The 10,030-nt window shown below is 59.2% G+C and overlaps 1 protein-coding gene across 1 annotated transcript in view; it reads left to right on the forward strand.

The window, feature by feature from the left end:
• The window catches only part of FLAD1 (flavin adenine dinucleotide synthetase 1), a 45,810-nt gene extending 36,472 nt beyond the window's left edge, over positions 1 to 9,338 (forward strand). The window contains exons 6-8 of the mRNA XM_075330903.1: positions 8,228 to 8,417; positions 8,484 to 8,557; positions 8,686 to 9,338. Of these exons, the coding sequence (XP_075187018.1) occupies positions 8,228 to 8,417; positions 8,484 to 8,557; positions 8,686 to 8,821 (400 nt within the window). The 3' untranslated portion in view covers positions 8,822 to 9,338. The remainder of the gene's footprint in view (positions 1 to 8,227; positions 8,418 to 8,483; positions 8,558 to 8,685) is intronic.
• The last annotated feature ends 692 nt before the right edge of the window (positions 9,339 to 10,030 follow it).

The raw sequence follows: 10,030 nt of genomic DNA on the forward strand, positions 1-10,030 counted from the left end.
CGTAGCGATAATGTTCACTACGGCAGCGATCACACAATATCGCACCAACGACTGGGGCGGGGACTATCGCGCTCCACATTACTAGCCGATGCTAGCGATGTCACAGCGTGTAAAGCCCACTTTACTTGTCGGGAAGGATAAAGGCTATGACTTCATTAGACGGGGCCTGATCCAGCAGTGCAACCTCACCCCAGAGTCTTGCCACAAGATGTTCCAAAGTCTGCATAGGGGACAAAAAGACAGCCGGACCGACCACATGCGGGCCCTCGCAATAGCTGTCGAGCAGTGGACCAAGGGGTTGAAGCTCACCACCACCAATGCGATTCTGAATTTGTTTGTCACGGAACAATTCCTATGGAACTGCCCTGAGGACCTCCAGCAGTTTATCCTTGACCAGAAACCAAAGGGGTACTCTGCCATGGCAGAGGACTACACCAACAGTCGGGCACCTGAGGCCAAGAAGGCTGCCAGCAGCACCTGGAGAGGGGCTAACATGAACCCTGCATCTTTTTCCCCTGCCCCTAGTTTGCAAGGAATATCCCCCTCTCTAGGCCCGTGGTAGAGCCCAGACGTTGCCTCCCCTGCAATAAAGTAGGACACTTCAAGGTTATTTCTCCCCAGTGCCATAAGACCCCATCCCCGAAACCGTCCACGGTGATGTGTCGGGGTGGTGGTAGGTCCCTTGACAATTTCTAACCCGTCACCACTAGCCAGGCTGTGGCCTTGGGATTGCGGGACACTGCCACTGAGATGTCTCTGGTACGGCCTGAGATGGTGTCCCCCCAGGATTTGGTACCTGGAAAAACCCTCACTGTCTTTGGTATCGGAAGCGTCAAACTGGCGCTGCCCGTTGCCAAGGTTTATTTGGATTGGGGCACTGGAGAGCAGGAGGTGGGGGTGTCCGCTAACATTCCTTCAAATATTCTGCTTGTGGCAGATTTGGGGTGTCTAGTGTTCCAGTATGTGGCCACTTAAACCCCAAAATGAGATCCTCCTGTGCCTGCTGTGTGGGAGGAGGAAGCTCCGAGACTTTCACTTGCACAGACTCCACTGACACACACAGGGCTCACAGCTGTGACAGAGGACGAAGGTGTGAACATGCCTGTACATTCAATCAGCCAGTGTGCTCCTCAGGAATAAGCCGAGGGCAGGGGGCTGCAGGACGAGAACCAGTGCCTGAGGTGGAGGCTGTCACCAGGAAGGTAGGGCCCCTAGGTGACACCTCATGGCAGGGTTCTGCCACTGCTGGGGGGGGCAGGCAATTGACATTGGGACTGTCCCAGGAGTGGTCGGGCTCCCAGGTAAGATCTCTTTGCAGTGTTCCTCCACAGCCGGGATGTCAGGAGGCCAGGTAAGTTCGCATGAACCAGCGACTTGGTCAGGGACGGAGGCAAAGCAGACACAACCCACGGTAACAGAGGCTGTGGTCGCTGTCAACCGCAGTGGAAGTGCTGGAGCCCGAGGAGCCTCATGGAGGTCCGACAGCTTCCCCCCTTCTGACCAAGTGGCAATCGAGCCAGACGGAGGCCAGGAGACAGGTCCCAGGGAACTGACAGAACACGTGGCAGTCTCGTTGATTCTGGCCATGTGTCTCTGGTGCTGTGCCATGCTGTGTGTTTCTGGTGCTGTGCTGTGTGTCTCTGGTCCTGTGCCATGCTGTATCTCTGGTGCCGTGCTGCGTGTCTCTGGTGCTGTGCTGTGTGTCTCTGGAGCTGTATCGTGCTGTGTGTCTCTGGAGCTGTATCGTGCTGTGTGTCTCTGGTGCTGTGCCATGCTGTGTGTTTCTGGTGCTGTGCTGTGTGTCTCTGGAGCTGTATCGTGCTGTGTGTCTCTGGTGCTGTGCCATGCTGTGTGTTTCTGGTGCTGTGCTGTGTGTCTCTGGTCCTGTGCCATGCTGTATCTCTGGTGCCGTGCTGCGTGTCTCTGGTGCTCTGTTCTCTGTTTCTGATGCTGTGCCATGCTGGTTGTCTCTGGTGCTGTGTGTCTGTGGTGTCATTTGCTATACGTCTTTGGTGCAGTGCTGGTTATCTCTTGTGCCGTTCTGTGTGTCTCTGGTGCTGTGCCGTGCTGTGTGTCTCTGGTACTGTGCCGTTCTGTGTGTCTCTGGTACTGTGCCGTACTGTGTGTCTCTGGTACTGTGCTGTGTGTCTCTGGAGTTGTGCCGTGCTGTGTGTCTCTGGTGCTGTGCCGTGTTGTGTGTCTCTGGTACTGTGCCGTACTGTGTGTCTCTGGTGCTGTGCTGTGTGTCTCTGGTGCTGTGCCGTGCTGTGTGTCTCTGGTGATGTGCCGTGCTGTGTGTTTCTGGTGCTGTGCCGTGCTGTGTGTCTCTGGTGCTGTGCTGTATGTCTCTGGTGATGTGCCGTGCTGTGTGTCTCTGGTGATGTGCCGTGCTGTGTGTGTCTGCAGCTGTGCCGTGCTGTGTCTCTCTGGTGCTGTGCCGTGCTGTGTGTCTCTGGTGCTGTGCCGTGCTGTGTGTCTCTGGTGCTGTGCTGTGTGTCTCTGGTGCTGTGCTGTGTGTCTCTTGTGCTGTGCTGTGTGTCTCTGGTGCTGTGCCTTGCTGTGTCTCTCTGGTGCTGTGCCGTACTGTGTGTCTCTGCAGCTGTGCTGTGTGTCTCTGGTGCTGTGCCGTGCTGTGTGTCTCTGGTGCTGTGTCGTGCGTCTCTGGGGTTGTGCCGTGCTGTGTGTCTCTGAAGCTGTTCATTGCTGTGTGACTCTGAAGCTGTGCCGTGCTGTTTGTCTCTGAAGCTGTTCCGTGCTGTGTGTCTCTGGTGCTTTGCCGTGCTGTGTGGCTCTGGAGCTGTGCCGTGCTGTGTGTCTGGTGCTGTGCTGTGTGTCTGGTGCTGTGCCGTGTTGTGTCTCTGGTGATGTGCTATGCTGTGTGTCCCTGGTGCTGTGCCGTGCTGTGTGTCTCTGGTGCTGTGCCGTGTCTCGAGCTGTGCTGTGTCTCTGGAGCTGTGCTGTGCTGTGTGTTTCTGGTGATGTCCCGTGCTGTGTGTCTCTGGAGCTGTGCTGTGCTGTTTGTCTCTGGTGATGTGTCTTGCTGTGTGTCTCTGAAGCTGTTCGTTGCTGTGTGTCTCTGGTGCTGTTCCTTGCTGTGTGTCTCTGGTGCTGTGACGTGCTGTGTGTCTCTGGTGCTGTGCCGTGCTGTGTGTCTCTGGTGCTGTGCCGTGTCTCTGGAGCTGTGCCGTGTCTCTGGAGCTGTGCTGTGTGTCTCTGGTGCTGTGCCGTGTCTCTGGAGCTGTGCTGTGCTGTGTGTCTCTGGTGATGTGTCTTGCTGTGTGTCTCTGAAGCTGTTCGTTGCTGAGTGTCTCTGGTGCTGTGCCGTGCTGTGTGTCTCTGGTGCTGTGCCGTGCTGTGTGTCTCTGAAGCTGTGCCGTGTCTCTGGAGCTGTGCTGTGTTTTTGGAGCTGTGCTGTGTGTCTCTGGTGATGTGCCGTGCTGTGTGTCCCTGGTGCTGTGCTGTGTCTCTGGAGCTGTGCTGTGCTGTGTGTCTCTGGTGCTGTGTCGTGCTGTGTGTCTCTGGTGCCGTGCTGTGTGTCTCTGGTGCCGTGCTGTGTGTCTCTGGTGCCGTGCTGTGTGTCTCTTGTGCCGTGCTGTGTGTCCCTGGTGCTGTGTCGTGCTGTGTGTCTCTGGTGCTGTGTCGTGCTGTGTGTCCCTGGTGCCGTGCTGTGTGTCTCTGGAGCTGTGCTGTGCTGTGTGTCCCTGGTGCTGTGCTGTGCTGTGTGTCCCTGGTGCTGTGCTGTGTGTCCCTGGTGCAGTGCTGTGTGTCCCTGGTGCAGTGCTGTGTGTCTCTGGTGCAGTGCTTTGTGTCTCTGGAGCTGTGCTGTGTGTCCCTGGTGCTGTGCCGTGCTGTGTGTCTCTGGTGCTGTGTCGTGCTGTGTGTCCCTGGTGCCGTGCTGTGTGTCTCTGGAGCTGTGCTGTGCTGTGTGTCCCTGGTGCTGTGCTGTGTGTCCCTGGTGCTGTGCTGTGTGTCCCTGGTGCAGTGCTGTGTGTCCCTGGTGCAGTGCTGTGTGTCTCTGGTGCAGTGCTTTGTGTCTCTGGAGCTGTGCTGTGTGTCCCTGGTGCTGTGCCGTGCTGTGTGTCTCTGGTGCCGTGCTGTGTGTCTCTGGTGCCGTGCTGTGTGTCTCTGGAGCTGTGCTCTGTGTCTCTGGAGCTGTGCTGTGTGTCCCTGGTGCTATGTCGTGCTGTGTGTCTCTGGTGATGTGCCGTGCTGTGTCTCTGGTGATGTGCCGTGCTGTGTGTCTCTGGTGCCGTGCTGTGTGTCTCTGGTGCCGTGCTGTGTGTCTCTGGTGCCGTGCTGTGTGTCTCTGGTGCCGTGCTGTGTGTCTCTGGTGCCGTGCTGTGTGTCTCTGGTGCCGTGCTGTGTGTCTCTGGTGTCGTGCTGTGTGTCCCTGATGCCGTGCTGTGTGTCTCTGGAGCTGTGCTGTGTGTCTCTGGTGCCGTGCTGTGTGTCTCTGGTGCCGTGCTGTGTGTCTCTGGTGCCGTGCTGTGTGTCTCTGATGCCGTGCTGTGTGTCTCTGATGCCGTGCTGTGTGTCTCTGGTGTCGTGCTGTGTGTCCCTGGTGTCGTGCTGTGTGTCTCTGGTGTCGTGCTGTGTGTCCCTGGTGCCGTGCTGTGTGTCTCTGGAGCTGTGCTGTGTGTCTCTGGTGCCGTGTTGTGTGTCTCTGGTGCCGTGCTGTGGGTCTCTGGTGCCGTGCTGTGTGTCTCTGGTGCCGTGCTGTGTGTCTCTGGAGCTGTGCTGTGTGTCTCTGGTGCCGTGCTGTGTGTCTCTGGTGCCGTGCTGTGTGTCTCTGGTGCCGTGCTGTGTGTCTCTGGTGCCGTGCTGTGTGTCTCTGGTGCTGTGTTGTGTGTCTCTGGTGCCGTGCTGTGGGTCTCTGGTGCCGTGCTGTGTGTCTCTGGTGCCGTGCTGTGTGTCCCTGGTGCTGTGTCATGCTGTGTGTCTCTGGTGCTGTGTCGTGCTGTGTGTCTCTGGTGCCGTGCTGTGTGTCTCTGGTGCTGTGCCGTGCTGTGTGTCTGGTGCTGTGCTGTGTGTCTGGTGCTGTGCCGTGTTGTGTCTCTGGTGATGTGCTATGCTGTGTGTCCCTGGTGCTGTGCCGTGCTGTGTGTCTCTGGTGCTGTGCCGTGTCTCGAGCTGTGCTGTGTCTCTGGAGCTGTGCTGTGCTGTGTGTTTCTGGTGATGTCCCATGCTGTGTGTCTCTGGAGCTGTGCTGTTTGTCTCTGGTGATGTGTCTTGCTGTGTGTCTCTGGTGCTGTGCCGTGTCTCTGGAGCTGTGCCGTGTCTCTGGAGCTGTGCTGTGCTGTGTGTCTCTGGTGCTGTGCCGTGTCTCTGGAGCTGTGCTGTGCTGTGTGTCTCTGGTGATGTGTCTTGCTGTGTGTCTCTGAAGCTGTTCGTTGCTGTGTGTCTCTGGTGCTGTTCCTTGCTGTGTGTCTCTGGTGCTGTGCCGTGCTGTGTGTCTCTGGTGCTGTGCCGTGTCTCTGGAGCTGTGCTGTGTCTCTGGAGCTGTTCGTCTCTGGTGATGTGCCGTGCTGTGTGTCCCTGGTGCTGTGCTGTGTCTCTGGAGCTGTGCTGTGCTGTGTGTCTCTGGTGCTGTGTCGTGCTGTGTGTCTCTGGTGCCGTGCTGTGTGTCTCTGGTGCTGTGTCGTGCTGTGTGTCCCTGGTGCCGTGCTGTGTGTCTCTGCAGCTGTGCTGTGTGTCCCTGGTGCTGTGCTGTGTGTCCCTGGTGCTGTGCTGTGTGTCCCTGGTGCAGTGCTGTGTGTCCCTGGTGCAGTGCTGTGTGTCCCTGGTGCAGTGCTGTGTGTCCCTGGTGCAGTGCTGTGTGTCTCTGGTGCAGTGCTTTGTGTCTCTGGAGCTGTGCTGTGTGTCCCTGGTGCTGTGCCGTGCTGTGTGTCTCTGGTGCCGTGCTGTGTGTCTCTGGTGCCGTGCTGTGTGTCTCTGGAGCTGTGCTGTGTGTCTCTGGAGCTGTGCTGTGTGTCCCTGGTGCTATGTCGTGCTGTGTGTCTCTGGTGATGTGCCGTGCTGTGTCTCTGGTGATGTGCCGTGCTGTGTGTCTCTGGTGCCGTGCTGTGTGTCTCTGGTGCCGTGCTGTGTGTCTCTGGTGCCGTGCTGTGTGTCTCTGGTGCCGTGCTGTGTGTCTCTGGTGCCGTGCTGTGTGTCTCTGGTGTCGTGCTGTGTGTCCCTGATGCCGTGCTGTGTGTCTCTGGAGCTGTGCTGTGTGTCTCTGGTGCCGTGCTGTGTGTCTCTGGTGCCGTGCTGTGTGTCTCTGGTGCCGTGCTGTGTGTCTCTGGTGTCGTGCTGTGTGTCCCTGGTGTCGTGCTGTGTGTCCCTGGTGTCGTGCTGTGTGTCTCTGGAGCCGTGCTGTGTGTCTCTGGTGCCGTGCTGTGTGTCTCTGGTGCCGTGCTGTGTGTCTCTGGTGCCGTGCTGTGTGTCCCTGGTGCTGTGTCGTGCTGTGTGTCTCTGGTGCTGTGTCGTGCTGTGTGTCTCTGGTGCCGTGCTGTGTGTCTCTGGTGCCGTGCTGTGTGTCTCTGGTGCTGTGCCGTGCTGTGTGTCTCTGGTGCCGTGCTGTGTGTCTCTGGTGCCGTGCTGTGTGTCTCTGGTGTCGTGCTGTGTGTCTCTGCTGCCGTGCTGTGTGTCTCTGGTGCCGTGCTGTGTGTCTCTGGTGCTGTGCCGTGCTGTGTGTCTCTGGTGCCGTGCTGTGTGTCTCTGGTGCCGTGCTGTGTGTCTCTGGTGCCGTGCTGTGTGTCTCTGGTGCCGTGCTGTGTGTCTCTGGTGCTGTGCCGTGCTGTGTGTCTCTGGTGCCGTGCTGTGTGTCTCTGGTGCCGTGCTGCGTGTCTCTGGTGCCGTCCTGTGTGTCTCTGGTGCTGTGCCGTGGTGTGTGTCTCTGGTGCCGTGCTGTGTGTCTCTGGTGCTGTGTCGTGCTGTGTGTCCCTGGTGCCGTGCTGTGTGTCTCTGGAGCTGTGCTGTGCTGTGTGTCCCTGGTGCTGTGCTGTGTGTCCCTGGTGCAGTGCTGTGTGTCCCTGGTGCAGTGCTGTGTGTCCCTGGTGCAGTGCTGTGTGTCTCTGGTGCAGTGCTTTGTGTCTCTGGAGCTGTGTGTCCCTGGTGCTGTGCCGTGCTGTGTGTCTCTGGTGCCGTGCTGTGTGTCTCTGGTGCCGTGCTGTGTGTCTCTGGAGCTGTGCTGTGTGTCTCTGGAGCTGTGCTGTGTGTCCCTGGTGCTATGTCGTGCTGTGTGTCTCTGGTGATGTGCCGTGCTGTGTCTCTGGTGATGTGCCGTGCTGTGTGTCTCTGGTGCCGTGCTGTGTGTCTCTGGTGCCGTGCTGTGTGTCTCTGGTGCCGTGCTGTGTGTCTCTGGTGCCGTGCTGTGTGTCTCTGGTGTCGTGCTGTGTGTCCCTGATGCCGTGCTGGGTGTCTCTGGAGCTGTGCTGTGTGTCTCTGGTGCCGTGCTGTGTGTCTCTGGTGCCGTGCTGTGTGTCTCTGGTGCCGTGCTGTGTGTCTCTGGTGCCGTGCTGTGTGTCTCTGGTGTCGTGCTGTGTGTCCCTGGTGTCGTGCTGTTTGTCTCTGGTGTCGTGCTGTGTGTCCCTGGTGCCGTGCTGTGTGTCTCTGGAGCCGTGCTGTGTGTCTCTGGTGCCGTGCTGTGTGTCTCTGGTGCCGTGCTGTGTGTCTCTGGTGCCGTGCTGTGTGTCCCTGGTGCTGTGTGTCTCTGGTGCTGTGTCGTGCTGTGTGTCTCTGGTGCCGTGCTGTGTGTCTCTGGTGCCGTGCTGTGTGTCTCTGGTGCTGTGCCGTGCTGTGTGTCTCTGGTGCCGTGCTGTGTGTCTCTGGTGCCGTGCTGTGTGTCTCTGGTGTCATGCTGTGTGTCTCTGGTGCCGTGCTGTGTGTCTCTGGTGCCGTGCTGTGTGTCTCTGGTGCTGTGCCGTGCTGTGTGTCTCTGGTGCCGTGCTGTGTGTCTCTGGTGCCGTGCTGTGTGTCTCTGGTGCCGTGCTGTGTGTCTCTGGTGCCGTCCTGTGTGTCTCTGGTGCTGTGCCGTGCTGTGTGTCTCTGGTGCCGTGCTGTGTGTCTCTGGTGCCGTGCTGCGTGTCTCTGGTGCCGTCCTGTGTGTCTCTGGTGCTGTGCCGTGGTGTGTGTCTCTGGTGCCGTGCTGTGTGTCTCTGGTGCTGTGCTGTGCATTCTTACACCCCCCAGTAGTACCCGCTGCTGCCCCTGGCACCTCTGTTCACATCACCCCCTCCCCCATCAGGTACAGTCTGCAGATCTACACCATCCAGGGGGACATTAAGCAGGCACTGATGGACCTGAGGGCGGAGCAGCCGCAGTTGGACGCCATACTGATGGGGACCCGCCGCACCGATCCCTACTCGCGCTCTCTGACCTCGATGTGTATGACGGACCCTGGCTGGCCCCAGTACATGCGGGTGAACCCTCTGCTGGTGAGGTTTTGGGCGAGTGCCGGGCTCTCGGTGTGACCTGTGACTGACGTTCTCCTTTCTCCGCAGGACTGGTCGTACCGCGATATCTGGGAGTTCCTGCGGACGCTCTACATCCCGTACTGTATTCTGTATGATAAAGGGTGAGCCGCCCCCGCTGTGCTGCCGCTGCCCCCGCTGTGCTGCCGCCGCCCCCGCTGTGCTGCCGCCGCCCCCGCTGTGCTGCCGCCGCCTGCGCCGCCCGGGTGCTGACCTCTCCTCTCTCCTCCAGGTACACATCTCTGGGCAGCACGGAGAATACCACGAAAAATCCAGCGCTGCGGTACGTCACCCCGGCAGGCGTGGAGAGCTTCCACCCGGCCTACATGCTGGAGAATGAGGAGGATGAGCGCACGTCCAGGAAGTAGCGGATCAGTGCCGCCGTGTACTTGTGCCGCCGTGTACTTGTGCCGCCATCACCCACTGCCCACCCTCACTCCTCGTCTTGTCTCTCACCAGTCTGCAGGAATAGATGCCGCCCCAGGATCCTGCGGGGGAGGGGGTGCATGTCACATGCAGGGACCTGCTCGCTGACCCAGGGGTGATGGCGCTGTGTCAGCGCTGTGTCAGCAGCACGCACACAGGGGGCTCCTCCCTCCCGAGACACTGGCGGTTTCCAGCTGCTGAGCCCTCACTCTGCCCGCAGCTGATATATTGCCCTCTCACTGACGGCGGCCATATGATGATCCCTTTAAAGAGACAACGCTGTGTTGTGCCCTCACTGTGCCAGGCAGAGCCGCACCAGTCTATGGTCCCCTTTGCTCCATTTTCCATGGGACAGGCGCTTCGGAATATGACTCTGCCACTGTCCGGCTACAAGAACGCGACGGGCATAAACCTCGGGTACTCCATTCTGCGGAGCCTGAAGGAGTGTCTGTACTTCCTGCTGTGCTGCTGGTGCGTTAAGGAGTTACTGGACTAGTGAGTACCGATGTGCGGCCCACACCATGTAGACTGGGCCGACATCGGGCCCCCACTATGGAGACTGCACCGATATGGGGCCCCAACTATGGAGACTGCACCGATATGGGGCCCCAACTATGGAGACTGCACCGATATGGGGCCCCAACTATGGAGACTGCACCGACATGGGGCCCCCACTATGGAGACTGCACCGACATCGGGCCCCCACTATGGAGACTGCACCAACATGGGGCCCCCACTATGGAGACTGCACCGATATGGGGCCCCCACTATGAAGACAGCACCGACATCGGGCCCCCTCTATGGAGACTGCACCGACATCGGGCCCCACTATGGAGACAGCACCAACATGGGGCCCCCACTATGGAGACTGCACCAACATGGGGCCCCCACTATGGAGACTGCACCAACATGGGGCCCCCACTATGGAGACAGCACCAACATCGGGCCCCCACTATGGAGACTGCAGCAACATGAGGCCCCCACTATGGAGACTGCACCGACATCCGGCCCCCACTATGGAGACTGCACCGACATCCGGCCCCCCTCTATGGAGACTGCACCGACATCGGGCCCCCTCTATGGAGACTGCACCGACATCGGGCCCCCTCTATGGAGACTGCACCGACATCGGGCCCCCTCTATGGAGACTG

This window comes from Anomaloglossus baeobatrachus, chromosome 12, assembly GCF_048569485.1.
Source record: "Anomaloglossus baeobatrachus isolate aAnoBae1 chromosome 12, aAnoBae1.hap1, whole genome shotgun sequence".
Classification (NCBI taxonomy): domain Eukaryota; kingdom Metazoa; phylum Chordata; class Amphibia; order Anura; family Aromobatidae; genus Anomaloglossus; species Anomaloglossus baeobatrachus.